We start from the raw sequence: 22,350 nt of genomic DNA on the forward strand, positions 1-22,350 counted from the left end.
TATTTTAGTGTCAATCATAAATGTTATGTTTATAGTATGTCTTGTTGCTATTGTATTTTCCAGCAGAAATACAGTCAACCCATTGAGGTGACATCTTACGGAGACAACAGACCATCCTCTAACTATCCCACTGACACATTGACCAGTCGTAAGAGCAGTGGACAGTGCTGGAGTGAGCGGTCAAGTAGACAGTATGAAGAAATACCAGCAATGTCAGGTAGGATAACAATGATTTGAGATTTTCTATTCATAAATATTCATATTCACATGACGTAGAAGAAATATCTACCAGGGAATTATAAATTTGTGTGGCCTTATTTTCACCTGATTCATGGATGGATTAAAACTTATTGTAACAGCTTAGTGAATATTCATCATTTATGAAACTTTACTACTATCTTATTTACTACGGTGACACTAAATATATTAGTGTTCTTTTTATTTTCTCTCTGTGCTTATTTCTGTGTTCCTTTCTGTTGAAGAGTGTAGGCCCGAAATGTAAAAGACTTTCTCACTTCCTGAGTATTAAACTAATGCATCTCTTTGTTGTTTATACACCTGTCTTCGTCTTTTGTGTTTTTTATAAATTCCAACAAAATATTTATCTGATACCTATTTTACTGCCAGTTGAATAAAGAAAGGGTTATTCATGTTGGTTTTTACACAGTTCAGTCATAGCTTAACAAACTGACCATTCAACAACCTGTAAACAATACTGAACTAAGTCCAACAAATTTGTCTTTTTCATACAAACATTGACAAATATTTGAAAACATATTATTCAGTTTTATAAGACACAGTTTCCTATTGTCTGTTTAAACCCGGTAGAAAAAAATAGAACTCAAAGTACAAATATATGTATGTATTTATGTATATATTATATTATATTATATTATATTTATAGTTGTCAGAAGTTGCAGAGCGGCCCAAGGGACGAGAGTTTCTTATCAGGTATCATGTTGAAAACTCCCAGCCTTTGAAACACTTTGTAACTTCTGATACTAAAAAGTAAAGAATTATCTCCATTCACTTAATACTTATGTAATTTAATGATAACTGAATGAAATCTTAATTAGTTTTGGGTCAGTAAGTAAACATATAGCACGTGTGAGAGAGCATTTAGTCTTAATAACAACCCATTATTGTTACCATGGTAGGAAAGTTGAACAATATGTAAACCAAAGGACTGCTCAGTATAGACTGATTTTTATTTAACCATTCCAGTCTAAGGCATTATCTTAATATTAATCGTATGATTGGGGTTTGTAATGTTCTGTGATGTTGTAAGATACTGAGACATGATTTCAATGTGACATCTTTAATTATAATTGAATAATTATTGATGTTGTTCTTTATTTTAGTCCATTGAATGTTGTGGACAAAACATTGATTACTAACGACAGTAAAAATACCCATTGACCGTATGAACTGTGTAATGAGTTTACTTGATGTATGTATGTGTGTTTCAGGAATCTATGGTGGTGCCCCACCCGATGTATCAAGCACCAGTGAGAGAGACCATTACCAAGACAGATATGTGAAACCTCCAGAGAGACAGTTACCTTCAACACCAGATGTTGTTGTCAGTTAAGTGAGGTTGAGAGAGGAACACAACAGAAATAATATCACCTTCAACATTCACACAACATTTAAAAGCAACACAAATATTTTAGTTAGATAATAATATTGCCCACATATGACTGAATATCTTCAAATATGTTTGAGAGAATATATTTTGTGTATATCTTGGGAATATTACTCCAGATGAACTAGACACTAACAATTACAGATATCAAGAATCCATTGGTAACATTGTATAGTTAAATGAACAATCATTAAGTGAAATATTGTGCAGAAGTAGACATTATGCCTGGGGAAATTCAATTTATACTTGAAAATGTGATTTTAATTATAACAAAAAAATAAACAATGGATAAGTAATTAATATTTCAGAGAAATATTCTGTTTAGTTGATATATCTCTTTAAATTTCCCATAGATATCCTTATATGAGACTTTGTTTTGAATTAGGTCAGACACCCACAAACTATTATTGTCAATATTGTATTTACATTTTAAATTACACAAACATTAACAACATCAGCCATATTTGTTAATATAACCTCTCTGTTCTAAGGATTTCTATGTCAGTCTCTCTCCACATCAGACATGTTGGTGTTATATAGACTTATCATGGCTGACTGTTAGTGGAGCTGATAGTGTGTGTTCTCTCACTACTCTGTCTTTGTGTGTGAGAGGCAACATCAAGTCTGAGAGAGGCTGTAGTAAGCATCACCCATCCTACTCCTCCTCCTCCCTTTCACACACTCACACACACACACTAAACACCACACATCCACAAAGGAAGACTGAGAGGGAACTGCTGGTTCCCACTGACTCACCACCAACACTATTCCATCAACATGAAGCCATTGTCACACCATAGCAGCAGTGACACAGACAACCATTAACAACAGAACATTGGGACCAAGTCACAGTTTATACAACAAAGGATTTTACACACAATGAAGGTAAGTTTGTTATTCCATATTATTTATTCAAATTATGTGAAATAATGATTTCATTTATAACTGTATTCTGACACCAAAATGTTATATTGTAATGGTGGCCATATTAGATCTGGTTGAGGCTTCGTTTGTCTTTTGTATTTATTGATAATTAAAGAAATTGAAAGCTTGTGCAGAATATAATTTGAATAATTTACCCCAAACTGGATATTTTAAAACTTTGTTGAGAATTCTGGATATATTTTATGGCAGTTCTTTTATTTCTGATTTCCTTGCAAATAATTACTACCTTCCTGTTTGAGTGGTGTCTGTTTTGTAATGTGTTTCAAATAAATCATTTAGTCTTTGGTCAGTGAAGTTTATTCAACAATTACTTAAAGAAACTTCACATTTCAGAATATAAATGCTAGAAATAATTATGTTATCCACAAAAATAGATACAATTTTTTAGAGGTTTCTTGTTTCATATTTATTTGTCTATAAGTGGTAGCAAAAGCAAAAGATTTTAAAATTTGCAAGAAAACTGATAACAAAATTCTTTAAAACAGAAGCACCCTGCAGTATTTGTTTGTCTTGAACTTCACAGATGCTCCCTCTTATGTACATTCTGATTTAAAACATAATTTACAAACACCATCCATCTTGAATATATTATGTCTGTTAACTAACTGGTTTCTCCCTTTAAAAGCATCTTTAAAGCCTAATATATCTGTGTTTAAGATATATTTGGGACTAGTCTGAGAGTTAAAAGCTTTCCTCTTGTGATAGATTTTAATAGCGATTAAGTAATTCACAATAATTTTGGGAATCTTTCTTGGTTATTCAGCTGCTTTTCAGCTGCCAGTCAACGAGGCACACAATGGCAGTCTTGTATTTAATATTGACAATGAATTGAAATGTTTTGAAGCAGACCAAGCTGAACAGTATGAGGGCACAATGTCTCATGTTGTTGCTGTTGTGGTTCTCTTTTGCACCTGACTAATTGTCAGACATAACACCAACATCATTTGCCTCGTTACAGTCATGCTGTCTAGGGATTTGAGTGCAAATTCTGATTGTAAAGGGGACACCTGCTGATAAGTTGAAAGCATGTCTGAAGGCATCCTGTGATATGAGAAGAGATAAAAGACTTCTTCTTTCTACCAACTTGGGAGTTGCACTTAATAGAGATGTCCAAGTAACCCAGTGCTCCAAGGTTTTCCTTCAACTGGGTTTCCCTGTGATGCTGTCATATTTTTGAGGCCATCATCAGGTCTCAAGGACTGTCCCTCAGGGTTGCTACACTCTAACTTACAGGTCCACATTTGTCTCATGATCAGCTGTATATTGCATGTTGATGTGGTAGGTCAGAGACTTTTTTTTTTACCTTCAGATCACCAAACCATGAAACAATTAAATTTTCTCTACTCCACAGCTCATACTGAATAAGAAAAATTACTGTGAAAATTACTATTAAAATGTGTTATGTATCAATTCAAAATTAGATTAAGTAAAACATATCCTTAATAGTATTGATCATCATCATCAGCATCAAGTAGATCTTGCTTGGATTATCGATACTTTGATTATCAATTGTCAACAGTCTCAGAAGCTTCATACCTCGTAGAAACCTGAGATAAATGCAAATACATGTCTGAAGTTGAATTTTTCTCGGGTTTCTATATGTAAAGCTTCAGTGAAAAACCTGTAATCTAAAGTTATATATTTTCTATAATTACCATTCACTAATACAATACCAATTAATATTCAAATGACATCCATTGTATTTTTATTACCTATTATCTGTTCTATGTATTTAATAAATTATCGTAGTAAAAAAGTCATTACATTGACAATATATTCCGTTTGAATGGCATAGGCTTATTTTAGTTATGCACAGACTTAATTTGTTTAAAAGATATTTATGCATTGAAGTAAATTGAAAGAAGCCAAAATTGCTCATTTAGACAAAATGTTTTCTGTTTCAGATCGAATTTTTAAAGCTATCCTTTCTTTGGATTCTGTATTAACACCAAAACAAGATGCTGCTGTTTCTGTGTGTTATACTTACTTCCTTCCATTGTTATCTAAGTGAAGATATCACATACCACGTTGAAGAAGAGAATAGCCCCTATACCTATATAGGGGACATTGCTACCGACTTACAGAAATCGGACAGCTCCTTCTTAAAGAATAAGGATTTAATTACATTTAGTCAACTGCAACAAAAGGGAGAACAGTTGTTCAATGTGACGAGAACAGGTAAACTGTACACTGTTGAGACATTGGATGCTGAGTCTGTGTGTAGTTATGAGAAAGAATGTTTTGAAATCGTTAAAGTTGCTGTTCACAAATCCAAGACATTTATGAAGATCTTAAAGATTAAAGTCATAATAGAAGACATCAATGACCACCAACCTGAGTTTCCTGAGAAGGACATTACACTGATCTTTGGCGAAGGAGACAGAGATGGTATGAAGAAACCCATTCCTCATGCCATTGATAAAGATATGAGCCATGAAAACAACTTAATTACTTATGAATTAAAAAAAGATAATGGACATTTTTCTTTATCAGTTTCAAAAGAAACAGATGAGATATCAGCATTAGGAATTATTTTAGAAGAGAAATTAGACAGAGAAAAGAAGGACAGTTACAATATTGAAGTTATTGCTAAAGATGGGGGAACTCCACCAAAACAATCTGTTTTAGATGTTAAAATATCTGTGGAAGATGAAAATGATAATAAACCACAATTTTCCCAACGAGTCTACAATATCTCTATAGAACATAAACATAAAAAGAATATTCCAGTAGTCACATTATCTGCCAGTGATTTAGATATTGGCAGGAATGGTAAAATATCATATTATTTTGCAAGGAAAACTACTGAGAAAGTGAAGAGACATTTTAATTTAGATGAAAATACTGGGAAATTATATTTAGCTACATCTTCAAATATTGATATGGACGAATCTTTTAAAATATACATTGAAGCCAGAGATGGGGGCAACCCTCCTCTCAGTTCCATAGCCACTGTTATGGTAAATGTCATCAACCAACATAATAATCCCCCAAATATTGATGTGAACTTTATTTCTACACAAAATCACAACACAGCCACCATTCTGGAAGACATCAAAGTTGGTAGTTTCATTGCTTATGTGATGGTCACTGACAACGATGTTGGACACAATGGACAGGTGAACTGTCATATCAAAGACGACACATTCAAACTACAGTCAATGGGATCGAAGGAATATAAAATAGTTCTAAAGAAAGCAGTAGACAGAGAGACACAGGAACATTATCACTTTACTGTGTCGTGTGAAGATAAAGGATTACCTGCTCTGAAAACTGATAAAGATCTGTCAATCCAAGTGATGGATGTGAATGATGTAGAACCACACTTTACGAAAGACACATTCAAGTTCCTTACCTATGAGAATGACAAAGCTAATTTCCCTATTGGCTTTATCAATGCTACAGACCCAGATATTGGTAAGGGAGGTGAATTGTCTTATTCTCTGAGAAATAAACAGCAATATCGTCTGCCATTCCAGATTATCAACTCTGGCTTTATTTCAACAAACCAGTCTTTAGACAGAGAACACAGAGATTTCTATGAGTTTGAGGTTTTTGTGAAAGACAATGGAAGCCCATCTCTGAATAACACAGTGAATGTTGAAGTGGAAGTATTGGATAGAAATGATAATGCTCCATATTTTACATTTCCTGGTGTTGACCCTTTCACTCTTAATGTCCACTATCATCCGCAAAGTAAGAATGACATCACAGTTCTGAAAGCATCTGATATAGACAGTCACATGAATGCTTTTCTCAGGTATGAAATCGTTTCAGGTAACGAGAGACAGTTATTTAAACTGGATTCGTTCACTGGTGTGTTATCTTACTCTCGCACAGTTTACCAAAATGATGCCGGATCATATGAGCTTGAGTTTGTTGTGAAAGACAGTGGTACTCCAGTTCTGTCAGCAACAACTAGTGTGTCTTTGACACTGACTGTTAGTAACAAGACGTCACCAATGTTCACAGCTGTGCACCTACCAAGTGATAACACAATAGATGCGACATTGTTGATTATCATTGTAGTAGCAGCTGTGATAGTATCTATAGCTATTGTGGTTTCTATAACCCTGTGTATTGTGAGATGTAACAATGTGAGAAATAGCTCATCTGAAAGAACAGCAGAAGAGAAACAGGCATACCAATGTCGCAATGAGATGAGACAGTTGATCTATCAAGGTAACAACAGTGTACCTGTGATGTCAGGTAATCGAGGAGAGATGTCAGACAGATATGGTCATTCGAGGAGCCATTACTATCCTGAAGACTGGAAGACATCGACGATGAGCAGAAGTCTTCAAAAGTCTACAAAGGTAAGCTTTACTTCAGTTTAAAATCTCTTAGTAAATAATGTGTAATTAAGAATTATTTAGCAAAATGTTTTATTTTTGACATTACATATCACTTGTCATATTTTAAAGTATTGTTTATCTTCAGAATGTTCAAATTATATATTATATATTGTTCAGGGAATTCAATTCCTGATATGATTTTGAATATTTATTTATTCATTTGTTAGTTTTATGTCTTTATTACCTCTGCCAAGGAAGGAGGTTATGTTTTCATTGTCGCCGGTTTGTCCGTCTGTGTGCAAAATAACTCAAAAAGTTGTGAACTGAATTTGATGAAACTTGCAGGAAAAGTAGGTAATGACGCAAGGAACAGATGATTAAATTTTGGTAGTGATCCAGGAATTTTGTGGATTCTTGAAGGATTTTTCATTTGTTATATTTACTTTACATGAAGTATTACAATGTTACGTTCCTTGCTTATCTCCCTTGAAAACACATCGTTTCCACGTAACCTGTGGTGGGCTTGCTGTTTAGAGACAGTGTTGATGATGACGATGGTTGAGATAAGTATGGGGGGAGGATAAAATAGTATTGGTGGTTATAATGGCGACAAGAGCAGTGTGATGCTGAGGTGATGGTGGTAATAGTGGTGTTGATGATAGTGTTAGTTGTGTGATGGTGGCGGTATTGTAGTGGTTATACTGGTTGTGGTGGTGAAAGTGACTGTCAAGGTAACCGTCATGATAACATTGATGGCGATGTCTGTGGTTGAAGTGGAAGCAGTGACAATGATGCTGATGTTGATGTGAACTGCTTCAGATGATTCCTGTTTTTAAAGGGTTTTTTTTCTTAAAATCATTTGGCTGTGTTATCTTTTTTTTTACCCCTGCCAAGGAGGTTATGTTTTTGCCGCCGTTGGTTTGAGAAATTGGGCGATTTTTCAGGATGCGTGTGTATGGGTGGAAATGAGCTGCTTGGCAGAGGTCTGTGCTCTCCGAGTGCTTTTCTAGTTTTGATTAGTTTTCTGTTTGTCATAAAATATTTTATGGCAACTGAAAACCTGAGAAGACATTTACCAGGATAATTAGACATCTTTGTATACTTTACAGTCTGGCATTTTTAATATTTGTCAATAGGATTGCATCTGATTTTGTGGAAACTTCTAAGTTACAACAATTCAAATATCTTTGTAGGCTGTGCTTCTGGCTGCCAAATCATATATATATCAAATAGAATATGATGGAAAGTAATGAAGTTTAAGTGGTTTTTATTGTTTTGTCTGTTGTAGAATGGTAGTCCTTTGCACTTTCCCAGTGAAGAATTAACAAATCTTAATAACAGATTTCAGAAATTTACCTAATTAAATACATATAAAATATTTAACTGATTAAGTACACATAAAATACCTGATCATAAATATAAAACAAAACTATTAATACCACCAAAAACCAGTAAATTTTATTATTATTACATATTTTAGTGTCAATCATGAATGTTATGTTTATAGTATGTGTTGTTACTATTGTATTTTACAGCAGAAATACAGTCAACCCATTGAGGTGACATCTTATGGAGACAACAGACCATCTTCTCACTATCCCACTGATACACTGACCAGTCGTAAGAGCAGTGGACAGTGCTGGAGTGAGCGGTCAAGCAGACAGTATGAAGAAATACCAGCAATGTCAGGTAGGATAAAAATGATTTGCCATTTCCTGTACTGTAAGGATCTGTTCTTGGTCCCCTTTTTGTTGCATAGATTTATAACATAGATGCCAACTTAAATGATACCAGAAATAAAAAGGACAGATCCTGAGCACTATAGATCTTTTCTGCAATCAGACAAGGACACAATGCAGCAATGGATTATGAACTAGCAACTCAAACTGGCTGTGGACAAGTGTCCACCTTGCATTTTGGGAGGAAAAACCCAGCATCCTTATACCCTCTCCACAATACTAATTTGAAGAAGTCTTCTTGTGAATCTGATCTGGGCATTACTGTCAGCAGCTATTTGCACTGGACAAAACAAAATAGTCAAGGAGGCCGAGTGTTTCTTGACGTCATTCAGCAAGACCTTTTTCAGCTGCTCTCCACCTATCTATTTTAAGCTGTATATAGCTATGGTGTGGCCCCATTTGGAATTTGCATCACTAGTCTGGAACCCCTATCTTGCTCAGGACACTGACCGACTGGAAACTGTTTAGAGATGTACAACCAAGCAAATACCTTCCATCAGGCTTCTACCATACTCTGAATGCCTTGCTTTCCTGGGCATGGATACATTGAAGCTCTGACGTCTGGCAACTGACTTGGTAAACACCCACAAAATTATTAACCATAGTGCCAACCACCACCTTGAGCACCTTTTTGAGCTCCATGTGGTTATGTCATGTCTACAAAGTCAGAAAACAGCACAGCTCCCATGACTTTTGGAAGCATTTTTTCACACTTAGAATTGCTGAAGCATGGAACAAACTACCTGCATCATATGTTAGTTGCTGAGACATTGCATCCTTTAAAACCTCCATGCTTCCTGAAATTCACCAACACTACACCTGATATCCCCACTCCATACGCATGCACACATGTATATCATGACTCATATGCTGTTCCCTTTCCTGACTTTTGTACATAATTCTATGTGATGTACATGTACCTTTGATGAGTTGCAGTGCACCTGAACACTATACACAATAATTTCATTATTATTATTATAAATATTCATATTCACACGAAGAAGAAATATCTACCTGGGAAATGTAAACTTGAGTAGCTTCATCTTCACCAGAATCATGGGAGGATTAGAACTTACTGTGACAACTAAGAGAATATTCATCAAATAGGCATCCATTTTAGTTCCTTACTTTATGTAGTGGCACTTAATCTCAATCTGATACCTGTTTACAGCTGATCAGATTAAGGAAGGGTTATTCATCTTGGTTATGGCTGTTCAGATTTGATTACAGATTGTTGAATGGTCAGTTTGTCGAGCTATGGCTAAACTAAGCCTACAAAATTTGTCTTTTCCTTACCAACATTAACAGCTGTTTCGAAACATATACCATTCTGTTTTATGAGACAGTTTCATATTGACTTTTTAAGCTTGGTAGAAGAAAGAGAATAAATAGAATTCAAAACATTTACTTATCAAGTGTCATACACAAAATCCTTATCTTCTGGATCACATTGAAACATCTGCTGATATAAAAAAAAAAAGAAATGTGTCTATTGACTTATAACTTATGTAATTTAATGGTAGTTGAATGAAACCTTAATTAGTTTTGGGTCAGTAAGTAAACATATAGCACATGTGAGAGTGCATTTAGTCTTAATGACAACCCAGTATTGTTACCATGGTAGGAAAGTTGAACAATATGTAAACCAAAGGACTGCTCAGTATAGACTGCTTTTTAGTTAACCATTCCAGTCTAAGGCATTATCTTAATAATAATCGTATGATTGGGGTTTGTAATGTTCTGTGATGTTGTAGGATACTGAGACACGATTTCAATGTGACATCTTTAATTATTGATGTTGTTCTTCATTTTAGTCCATTGAATGTTGTGGACAAAACATTGATTACTAACGACAGTAAATACCCATTGACCATATGAACTGTGTAATGAGTTTACTTGATGTATGTGTGTGTGTTTCAGGAATCTATGGTGGTGCCCCACCTGATGTATCAAGCACCAGTGAGAGAGACCATTACCAAGACAGATATGTGAAACCTCCAGAGAGACAGTTACCTTCAACACCAGATGTTGTTGTCAGTTAAGTGAGACTGAGAAAGGAACACAACAGAAATAATATCACCTTCAACATTCACACAACATTTAAAAACAACAGAAATATTTTAGTTAGATAATAATATTGCCCACATATGATTGAATATCTTCAAATATGTTTGAGAGAATATATTTTGTGTATATCTTGGGAATATTACTCCAGATAAACAAGAAACTAACAGCTTCAGATATCAAGAATCCATTGGTAACAATTCATAGTTAAGTGAACAAACTTTAAGTGAAATATTGTGCAGAAGTAGACATTATGCCTGGGAAATTCAATTTATACTTGAAAATGTGATTTAAATTATAACGAAAAAATAAATAAATGATAAGTAATTAATATTTCAGAGGATATATTGTAATAAGTTGATATATCTCTTTAAATTTCCCATAGATATCCTTATATGAGACTTAGATTTGAATTAGGTCAGACACTCACAAACTGTTATTGTCAATATTGTATTTACATTTTAAATTACACACACATTAACAACATCAGCCATATTTTGTTAATATAACCTCTCTGTTCTAAGGATTTCTATGTCAGTCTCTCTCCACATCAGACATGTTGGTGTTATATAGACTTATCATGGCTGACTGTTAGTGGAGCAGATAGTGTGTGTTCTCTCACTACTCTGTCTTTGTGTGTGAGAGGCAACATCTAGTCTGAGAGAGGCTGTAGTAAGCATCACCCATCCTACTCCTCCTCCTCCCTTTCACACACTCACACACACACACTAAACACCACACATCCACAAAGGAAGACTGAGAGGGAACTGCTGGTTCCCACTGACTCACCACCAACACTATTCCATCAACATGAAGCCATTGTCACACCATAGCAGCAGTGACACAGACAACCATTAACAACAGAACATTGGGACCAAGTCACAGTTTATACAACAAAGGATTTTACACAATGAAGGTAAGTTTGTTATTCCATATTATTTATTCAAATTATGTGAAATAATGATTTTATTTATAACTCTATTCTGACACCAAAATGTTATATTGTAATGGTGGCCATATTAGATCTGGTTGAGGCTTCGTTTGTCTTTTGTATTTATTGATAATTAAAGAAAATGAAAGCTTGTACACAATATAATTTCAGTAATTTTCCCCAAACTGGATATTTTAAAACTTTGATGAGAAGTCTGGATATATTTTATAGCAGTTCTTTTATTTCTGATTTCCTTGCAAATAATTACTACCTTCCTATTTGAATGGTGTCTGTTTTGTAATGTGTTTCAAATAAATCATTTAGTCTTTGGTCAGTGAAGTTTATTCAACAATTACTTAAAGAAACTTCACATTTCAGAATATAAATGCTAGAAATAATTATGTTTTCCACAAAAATGGATACATTTTTTTTAGAGGTTTCTCGTTTCATATTTGTTTGTCTGTGAGTGGTAGCAAAAGCAAAAGATTAAAAAATTTGCAAGAAAACTGATAACAAAATTCTTTAAAACAGAAGCACCCTGCAGTATTTGTTTGTCTTGAACTTCACAGATGCTCCCTCTTATGTACATTCTGATTTAAAACATAATTTACAAACACCATCCATCTTGAATATATTATGTCTGTTAACTAACTGGTTTTCCCTTTAAAAGCATCTTTAAAGCCTAATATATCTGTGTTTAAGATATATTTGGGACTAGTCTGAGAGTTAAAAGCTTTCCTCTTGTGATAGATTTTAATAGCGATTAAGTAATTCACAATAATTTGGGAATCTTTCTTGGTTATTCAGCTGCTTTTCAGCTGCCAGTCAACGAGGCACACAATGGCAGTCTTGTATTTAATATTGACAATGAATTGAAATGTTTTGAAGCAGACCAAGCTGAACAGTATGAGGGCACAATGTCTCATGTTGTTGCTGTTGTGGTTCTCTTTTGCACCTGACTAATTGTCAGACATAACACCAACATCATTTGCCTCGTTACAGTCATGCTGTCTAGGGATTTGAGTGCAAATTCTGATTGTAAAGGGGACACCTGCTGATAAGTTGAAAGCATGTCTGAAGGCATCCTGTGATATGAGAAGAGTTAAAAGACTTCTTCTTTCTACCAACGTGGGAGTTGCACTTAATAGAGATGTCCAAGTAACCCAGTGTTCCAAGGTTTTCCTTCAGCTGGGGGCAATGGTCACTTACCATTTGACACTGTAAATGGAGATGTCAAAATGCCAATAAATATTATGAAACAGTTGTGAATACATCTCGAGAGATGCTATTGAATGTCTATTCTAGATTCCCACAGAATTATAGAAACCATGACTGGCTTTCCGAACATGCCATCCTAGCTCCTAAAGTGACACTCTGCAGGATATTAATGCTATTGTCATACAGCAGGTATCTGTCAAAATCTGTTCTCACTGTAGTTGATGTTAGCATTGTTGGTAGTTATCCAACAGAATCACTCAATTCTCTTCATTCCATTGTGGTCTCTCCTTACAATCCCGAAATGAATGCAGGAATGTTGCAAGGATATGTAGATGTACTGCATCACTATTACTATACAAGAGTTGCTGACAACTCTTTTATGCTTCATGTAATGAAAGCCACCATTATGACTGGTTTTGTCAGGGGAAGAGATGCTTTCATTCCACTCATTTCTTTCATCTGACCAGAAGTTCTTATGCAGTTTTCCAGTGACACATGTTTTTGTGGTCATCATCAAGTCTCAGGGACAGTCTTTGGGGTTTCTACAAGTCCACATTTCTTTTGTGGTCAGTTGTATATTGAATGTTGATGTGGTGGGCCAAGAAGACTTTTTTTTTCATCAGAGAACCATATCATAGAACAATTGAATGTTATTTACTCCAGGTTTCATACTGAACAAAAATATTACTGTGAAACTTTGTTATGTATCAATATGATGTGGAAGACATTTCATTAGAACTTATTCAGTAGATGTATATTTTGTAAGTGTATGTATGTGTGTAATATGGATTTTTACATTGGTTCTGTATGTATATATATCACCACCATTATAGGTGTCTACTCTTCGAACCCCCCTCCTCAATACGCTATTTCACCATGCATTACCCTCTTGATATCTTACGTTCTATTTGCCTAGAACCTGTCATCATTTCTCTGAACCACCCCTCCCCACTGGTGCTCCCCTATATTTCTGCCCCTCCCCCCCACATAAAAAGCACCATCCGAACGTGGCCGATGCCAGACCCCTCTGGCACCTGTGCAGGTGGCACGTAAAAAACACCCACTACACTCGCGGAGTGGTTGGCGTTAGGAAGGGCATCCAGCTGTAGAAACACTGCCAGACTAGACTGGAGCCTGGGGCAGTCCCTAGCTCCCCAGACCCCAGTCGAAACCGTCCAACCCGTGCTAGCGCGGAAAACGGACGTTAAACGATGATGATGATGATGATGATGATGATATATATGTGTGTAGATTGTTTGCTCCAAGATATTATCAAATTGGCAAAAGAAATTAAAACTAATTATAAAGTACTTTAAAAACGAAATACGTTCCAGTATTTCTTCCCCTCGAGTCTCACAGATGTCTCTTTCCCACTCTCATAATCACCATAAATGCAGGAAACTATTAGGAGACTTAGTTGGAAACCAGTTTCCAGTGGAACCTGTTGTTCATTGAATGTTACATATAATAGAGTGAACAACTGTAGAAGCGAGCTGGCAGAAACATTAGCATGCCAAGCGAAATGCTTAGCAGTCTTTCATCTGTCTTTACGTTCTGAGTTCAAATTCCGCTGAGGTGATCTTTGCCCTCATCCTTTCGGGGTCGATAAATTAAGTACCAGCTACTTACTGGGGTCAATCAAAGATACTGGCCACCTCTCCAAAAATTTCAGGCCTCATAATTATAGAAAAGAATAAGTGTAGATAAATGTCTATCACATAACATTGAATCAAGTTAATTTAATATGTACAAATAATTAGATAATCATTATATAATTGATTATGTTATCATGTGGGTCATGGAGAGCAAAACATGAAATTTCTGAATTGTTATTGAAATCCGTTGTTTTTTATTCTTTCCATTATTTGTGTATATAATCAAAATGAGCATTTCACATTGAAATTAAATACAATGTTGTTGTGATAGTTATGTCACTATGACAGCTTCTAAAATATATTACATGTTAGATAAAGGGTATAATGGATAGCATCTGAATGCAATTTTTGAGTATTAGTGAGGGTAATTATATAAAATATATTACCCGGGTTAGTGGACACATAATAAATATAATGTGTGAAAGATTAAGATGATAAAATGGGTAGAAATTAGTGAAACACAAGGGAGTTATAAATTTAAAAGAATATTTATGCAAATAGATTTCTTATTGAACTATGTGTGTTGAATAAAATGACATAAAAATCATCTCTGAGGATTTTATGGAAAGCAGGTAGTTTTATAAGCGCTAGAAAAGATTATAATTACATATGATTGCTAGTCACTTAATTTGTTTAAAAAATATTCATGCATTGAAATAAAGCGAAACTAGTCAAAATTGCTCATTGAAACAAAATATTTTCTCTTTCAGACCAAATTTTTGAAGCCATCTTTTTTCTGGAAACTGCATTAACATCAAGACCAGAGATGTTGTTACACCTGTGTGTTTTACTGACTTTATTCCACTGTTATTCAAGTGAAGATATCACATACCATGTTAAAGAAGAGAATATTCCTCATACCTATGTAGGGGACATTGCTACTGACTTACAGAAATCAGACAGCTCCTTCCTAAAGAATAAGGATTTGATTACATTTAGTCAACTGCAACAAAAGGGAGAACAGTTGTTCAATGTGACGAGAACAGGTAAACTGTACACTGTTGAGACATTGGATGCTGAGTCTGTGTGTAGTTATGAGAAAGAATGTTTTGAAATCGTTAAAGTTGCTGTTCACAAATCCAAGACATTTATGAAGATCTTAAAGATTAAAGTCATAATAGAAGACATCAATGACCACCAGCCTGAGTTTCCTGAGAAAGAAATCACAGTAATCTTTGGTGAAGGTGATGGTAGAGGTATGAAGAAGGCTATACCTAATGCTATAGACAAAGATATGAACCATGAAAACAGCTTAATTACTTATGAATTAAAAAAAGATAATGGACATTTTTCATTATCAGTTTCTAAACACACCGATGAATTTTCAGCATTAGAGATTATTTTAGAAGAGAAATTAGACAGAGAAAAGAAGGACAGCTACAATATTGAGGTCATTGCTAAAGATGGGGGAACTCCACCAAAACAATCTGTTTTGAATGTTAAAATATCTGTAAAAGATGAAAATGACAACAGACCACAATTTTCTCAGAGTATCTACAATGTCTCTATTGAACATAAACATAAAAAGAATATTCCAGTAGTCACATTATCTGCCAGTGATTTAGATATTGGCAGGAATGGTAAAATATCATATTACTTTGCCAGGAAAACTGCTGAGAAAATGAAGAGACATTTTAATTTAGATGAAAATACTGGGAAATTATATATAGCTACAACTTCAAAAATTGATAAGGATGGATCATTTAAATTATACATTGAAGCCAGAGATGATGGCACATCTCCTCTCAGCTCCATAGCCACTGTTATGGTAAATGTCATCAATGAACACAACAATCCCCCAAATATTGATGTGAACTTTATTTCTACACAGAATCACAACACAGCTACCATTCTGGAAGACATCAAAGTTGGTAGTTTCATTGCTTATGTGATGGTCACTGACAATGATGTTGGACACAATGGACAGGTGAACTGTCATATCAAAGACGACACATTCAAACTACAGTCAATGGGATCGAAGGAATATAAAATAGTTCTAAAGAAAGCAGTAGACAGAGAGACACAGGAACATTATCACTTTACTGTGTCGTGTGAAGATAAAGGATTACCTGCTCTGAAAACTGATAAAGATCTGTCAATCCAAGTGTTGGATGTGAATGATGTAGAACCACACTTTACGAAAGACACATTCAAGTTCCTTACCTATGAGAATGACAAAGCTAATTTCCCTATTGGCTTTATCAATGCTACAGACCCAGATATTGGTAAGGGAGGTGAATTGTCTTATTCTCTGAGAAATAAACAGCAATATCGTCTGCCATTCCAGATTATCAACTCTGGCTTTATTTCAACAAACCAGTCTTTAGACAGAGAACACAGAGATTTCTATGAGTTTGAGGTTTTTGTGAAAGACAATGGAAGCCCATCTCTGAATAACACAGTGAATGTTGAAGTGGAAGTATTGGATAGAAATGATAATGCTCCATATTTTACATTTCCTAGTGTTGACCCTTTCACTCTTAATGTCCACTATCATCCGCAAAGTAAGAACGACATCACAGTTCTGAAAGCATCTGATATAGACAGTCACATGAATGCTTTTCTCAGGTATGAAATTGTTTCAGGTAACGAGAGACAGTTATTTAAACTGGATTCGTTCACTGGTGTGTTATCTTACTCTCGCACAGTTTACCAAAATGATGCCGGCTCATATGAGCTTGAGTTTGTTGTGAAAGACAGTGGTACTCCAGTTCTGTCAGCAACAACTAGTGTGTCTTTGACTCTGACTGTTAGTAACAAGACGTCACCAATGTTCACAGCTGTGCACCTACCAAGTGATAACACAATAGATGCGACATTGTTGATTATCATTGTAGTAGCAGCTGTGACAGTATCTATAGCTATTGTGGTTTCTATAACCCTGTGTATTGTGAGATGTAACAATGTGAGAAATAGCTCATCTGAAAGAACAGCAGAAGAGAAACAGGCATACCAATGTCGCAATGAGATGAGACAGTTGATCTATCAAGGTAACAACAGTGTACCTGTGATGTCAGGTAATCGAGGAGAGATGTCAGACAGATATGGTCATTCGAGGAGCCATTACTATCCTGAAGACTGGAAGACATCGACAATGAGCAGAAGTCTTCAAAAGTCCACAAAGGTAAGTTTTATTTCAATTATCAGTCTTGTAGTAAATAGCATTTAATTAAAAATGATCGAGTTTATTACATTATATCAGAATCACTGTTCCTTGATGATTGGTAGTATTTAATTTCCAAATGTATTTGATATGAAATATTCCATGTTGAAAAATTACTTTCGTGATGTATTGATGAGAAATACATTTTGCCCTGCGCATGTTACAAGTTATTTGATGTTTAATGAATCTCTAGCAATTCTACCACAACAAGAATCAAAGATGCTTTCATACGTTGTAGGTTATGAATCTCTTTAATCACAGTCAAAAATGAGTAGACTTAGTAACGAGTTGACATAGATATTGTTGAAATTGTCTACAGTTATGTGCACTGTCTGAATGAGAATTCAAGGTATATAGCATGTGTGCATGTGTAGGTTCAAATAGGCTAATAGGAAACAATTGACAGAGAATTGGAAGTTGTGTTGATATTTTTCAATTTTCTCACTTTTTATAAAGTTAAATTAATCCTTTAATGTCTCTGTTTCAATCCATCTCATGATAAATGTATCTGGACGTTAATAGTAGACAATTACTGTTTTTATTCTTTATCGAATATGTACACTTCTTTTAATATGGAGTGATAACTAATATCACTTGTGTCATCATTGAGTTTTTAGTAATTTCTCTCTTGTTTTATCTTGGAACATTGTCATATTTCAAATAAATTACCTTGTATAAGCGTGTGTTACATTTTACTAATTGAAGTGATATAATGCATAAGCTGCCCTATTTTATCAGACAGAAACTATTTTATTCAATATTAGATATAGGACTGTCAGTCATAAATGTTATCTGTATAATATGTCTTGTTACTATTGCATTTTACAGCAGAAATACAGTCAACCGATTGAGGTGACATCTTATGGAGACAACAGACCATCTTCTCACTATCCCACTGACACACTGACCAGTCGTAAGAGCAGTGGACAGTGCTGGAGTGAGCGGTCAAGTAGACAGTATGAAGAAATACCAGCAATGTCAGGTAAAACAATTTCATTTACCTATCTTAATTGGTATATTTGTCATTTACCCCAATGATATCTTTTGGAGTGAGCCCTAAACGAACACTATGTTAATTTTATTTATTAGTTTAATTGTCATTTGATGTGCTGAAGTTTGTACAGATCTATTGTGTAGTGATGTATTAATTTCTTTATAATAGTTGTTTAGTAGGTTATTGCATAGAAGAGAAGAGAATATTGACCAAAGCCTGTCAGTAAATACTTATTGTCTTTGTGTACCATACGATAAGTTCAGTTGATGTATATATGTGTTTCAGGAATCTAACTACTGGCTATATGAACTATGTAATAAGTATATTATATATGTGTGTGTTTCAGGAATCTATGGTGGTGCCCCACCCGATGTATCAAGCACCAGTGAGATAGACCATTACCAAGACAGATATGTGAAACCTCCAGAGAGACAGTTACCTTCAACACCAGATGTTGTTGTCAGTTAAGTGAGGTTGAGAGAGGAACACAACAGAAATAATATCACCTTCAACATTCACACAACATTTAAAAGCAACACAAATATTTTAGTTAGATAATAATATTGCCCACATATGACTGAATATCTTCAAATATGTTTGAGAGAATATATTTTGTGTATATCTTGGGAATATTACTCCAGATGAACTAGACACTAACAATTACAGATATCAAGACCATTGGTAACATTGTATAGTTAAATGAACAATCATTAAGTGAAATATTGTGCAGAAGTAGACATTATGCCTGGGGAAATTCAATTTATACTTGAAAATGTGATTTTAATTATAACAAAAAAATAAACAAAGGATAAGTAATTAATATTTCAGAGAATATATTCTGTTTAGTTGATATATCTCTTTAAATTTCCCATAGATATCCTTATATGAGACTTTGTTTTGAATTAGGTCAGACACCCACAAACTATTATTGTCAATATTGTATTTACATTTTAAATTACACAAACATTAACAACATCAGCCATATTTTGTTAATATAACCTCTCTGTTCTAAGGATTTCTATGTCAGTCTCTCTCCACATCAGACATGTTAGTGTTATATAGACTTATCATGGCTGACTGTTAGTGGAGCTGATAGTGTGTGTTCTCTCACTACTCTGTCTTTGTGTGTGAGAGGCAACATCAAGTCTGAGAGAGGCTGTAGTAAGCATCACCCATCCTACTCCTCCTCCTCCCTTTCACACACACTCACACACACACACACTCACTAAACACCACACATCCACAAAGGAAGACTGAGAGGGAACTGCTGGTTCCCACTGACTCACCACCAACACTATTCCATCAACATGAAGCCATTGTCACACCATAGCAGCAGTGACACAGACAACCATTAACAACAGATATTGGGACCAAGTCACAGTTTATACAACAAAGGATTTTACACAATGACGGTAAGTTTGTTATTCCATATTATTTATTCAAATTATGTGAAATAATGATTTTATTTATAACTGTATTCTGACACCAAAATGTTATATTGTAATGGTGGCCATATTAGATCTGGTTGAGGCTTCGTTTGTCTTTTGTATTTATTGATAATTAAAGAAAATGAAAGCTTGTACACAATATAATTTCAGTAATTTTCCCCAAACTGGATATTTTAAAACTTTGATGAGAAGTCTGGATATATTTTATAGCAGTTCTTTTATTTCTGATTTCCTTGCAAATAATTACTACCTTCCTGTTTGAGTGGTGTCTGTTTTGTAATGTGTTTCAAATAAATCATTTAGTCTTTGGTCAGTGAAGTTTATTCAACAATTACTTAAAGAAACTTCACATTTCAGAATATAAATGCTAGAAATAATTATGTTATCCACAAAAATAGATACAATTTTTTAGAGGTTTCTTGTTTCATATTTATTTGTCTATAAGTGGTAGCAAAAGCAAAAGATTTTAAAATTTGCAAGAAAACTGATAACAAAATTCTTTAAAACAGAAGCACCCTGCAGTATTTGTTTGTCTTGAACTTCACAGATGCTCCCTCTTATGTACATTCTGATTTAAAACATAATTTACAAACACCATCCATCTTGAATATATTATGTCTGTTAACTAACTGGTTTTCCCTTTAAAAGCATCTTTAAAGCCTAATATATCTGTGTTTAAGATATATTTGGGACTAGTCTGAGAGTTAAAAGCTTTCCTCTTGTGATAGATTTTAATAGCGATTAAGTAATTCACAATAATTTTGGGAATCTTTCTTGGTTATTCAGCTGCTTTTCAGCTGCCAGTCAACGAGGCACACAATGGCAGTCTTCTATTTAATATTGACAATGAATTGAAATGTTTTGAAGCAGACCAGGCTGAACAGTATGAGGGCACAATGTCTCATGTTGTTGCTGTTGTGGTTCTCTTTTGCACCTGACTAATTGTCAGACATAACACCAACATCATTTGCCTCGTTACAGTCATGCTGTCTAGTGATTTGAGTCCAATTCTGATTGTAAAGGGGACACCTGCTGATAAGTTGAAAGCATGTCTGAAGGCATCCTGTGATATGAGAAGAGATAAAAGACTTCTTCTTTCTACCAACTTGGGAGTTGCACTTAATAGAGATGTCCAAGTAACCCAGTGCTCCAAGGTTTTCCTTCAGCTGGGGGCAATGGTCACTTACCATTTGACACTGTAAATGGAGATGTCAAAATGCCAATAAATATTATGAAACAGTTGTGAATACATCTCGAGACATACTACTGAATATTTATTCTAGATTCCCACAGAATTATAGAAACCATGAGTAGCTTTCCGAACATGCCATCCTAGCTCCTAAAGTGACACTCTGCAGGATATCAATGCTATTGTCATACAGCAGGTATCTGTCAAAATCTGTTCTCACTGTAGTTGATATTAGCATTGTTGGTAGTTATCCAACAGAATCACTCAATTCTCTTCATTCCATTGTGGTCTCTCCTTACAATCCCGAAATGAATGGAGGAGCATGCATTATGTTGTTAAGAAATTTGGATACAATAAATTTCCATTACAGTACAAGACCCGCTGACAACTCTTTTATGCTTCATGTGATGAAAGCCACCATTATGACTGGTTTTGTCATGAGAAAAGATGGTTACATTCCCCTCATTGCTTTCATCTAACTAGATATGCTTATGCAGTTTCCCTGTGATGCTGTCATATTTTTGAGGCCATCATCAGGTCTCAAGGACTGTCCCCCTGGGTTACTACACTCTAACTTACAGGTCCACATTTGTCTCATGATCAGCTGTATATTGCATGTTGATGTGGTAGGTCAGAGATTTTTTTTTTTTACCTTCAGTTCACCAAACCATGAAACAATTAAATTCTCTCTACTCCACAGCTCATACTGAATAAGAAAAATTACTGTGAAAATTACTATTAAAATGTGTTATGTATCAATTCAAAATTAGATTAAGTAAAACATATCCTTAATAGTATTGATCATCATCAACAGCATCAAGTAGATCTTGCTTGGATTATCGATACTTTGATTATCAATTGTCAACAGTCTCAGAAGCTTCATACCTCGTAGAAACCTGAGATAAATGCAAATACATGTCTGAAGTTGAATTTTTCTCGGGTTTCTATGATATGTAAAGCTTCAGTGAAAAACCTGTAATCTAAAGTTATATATTTTCTATAATTACCATTCACTAATACAATACCAATTAATATTCAAATGACATCCATTGTATTTTTATTAC

At 34.7% G+C, this 22,350-nt stretch overlaps 3 protein-coding genes across 4 annotated transcripts in view; all 3 read left to right on the forward strand.

Annotated features, from left to right (window-relative positions):
- The window catches only part of LOC118766121, a 63,118-nt gene extending 51,582 nt beyond the window's left edge, over positions 1 to 11,536 (forward strand). The window contains exons 15-16 of the mRNA XM_036509395.1: positions 64 to 217; positions 10,545 to 11,536. Of these exons, the coding sequence (XP_036365288.1) occupies positions 64 to 217; positions 10,545 to 10,666 (276 nt within the window). The 3' untranslated portion in view covers positions 10,667 to 11,536. The remainder of the gene's footprint in view (positions 1 to 63; positions 218 to 10,544) is intronic.
- Positions 11,498 to 22,350, forward strand: part of LOC115219117 (protocadherin beta-15-like) — a 28,151-nt gene continuing 17,298 nt past the window's right edge. For both annotated transcript variants that reach the window (XM_029789193.2, XM_036509283.1), the window contains exon 1: positions 11,498 to 11,604. The gene's annotated coding sequence lies outside the window, so the exon portion shown is untranslated. The remainder of the gene's footprint in view (positions 11,605 to 22,350) is intronic.
- On the forward strand, positions 12,902 to 19,994 carry LOC118766122 (protocadherin beta-15-like). The gene is made up of 4 exons (XM_036509396.1): positions 12,902 to 13,250; positions 15,203 to 17,616; positions 18,484 to 18,637; positions 18,996 to 19,994. Exons 1-4 carry the CDS (start codon positions 12,902 to 12,904, stop codon positions 19,115 to 19,117), a joined length of 3,039 nt encoding a protein of 1,012 aa, XP_036365289.1. The 3' UTR covers positions 19,118 to 19,994.

The sequence above is a fragment of the Octopus sinensis genome, linkage group LG14 (genome assembly GCF_006345805.1).
Source record: "Octopus sinensis linkage group LG14, ASM634580v1, whole genome shotgun sequence".
In the NCBI taxonomy this organism is placed as follows: Eukaryota; Metazoa; Mollusca; class Cephalopoda; order Octopoda; family Octopodidae; genus Octopus; species Octopus sinensis.

Excerpts from the sequence above, each read along its gene's own strand:
- LOC118766122 (XM_036509396.1), top strand. The coding sequence starts at position 12,902 with ATGCTATTGAATGTCTATTCTAGATTCCCACAGAATTATAGAAACCAT. Across the intron at positions 17,617-18,483 it reads GTCTTCAAAAGTCCACAAAG|CAGAAATACAGTCAACCGAT; the intron begins GTAAGTTTTATT and ends TGCATTTTACAG. Across the intron at positions 18,638-18,995 it reads AGAAATACCAGCAATGTCAG|GAATCTATGGTGGTGCCCCA; the intron begins GTAAAACAATTT and ends TGTGTGTTTCAG.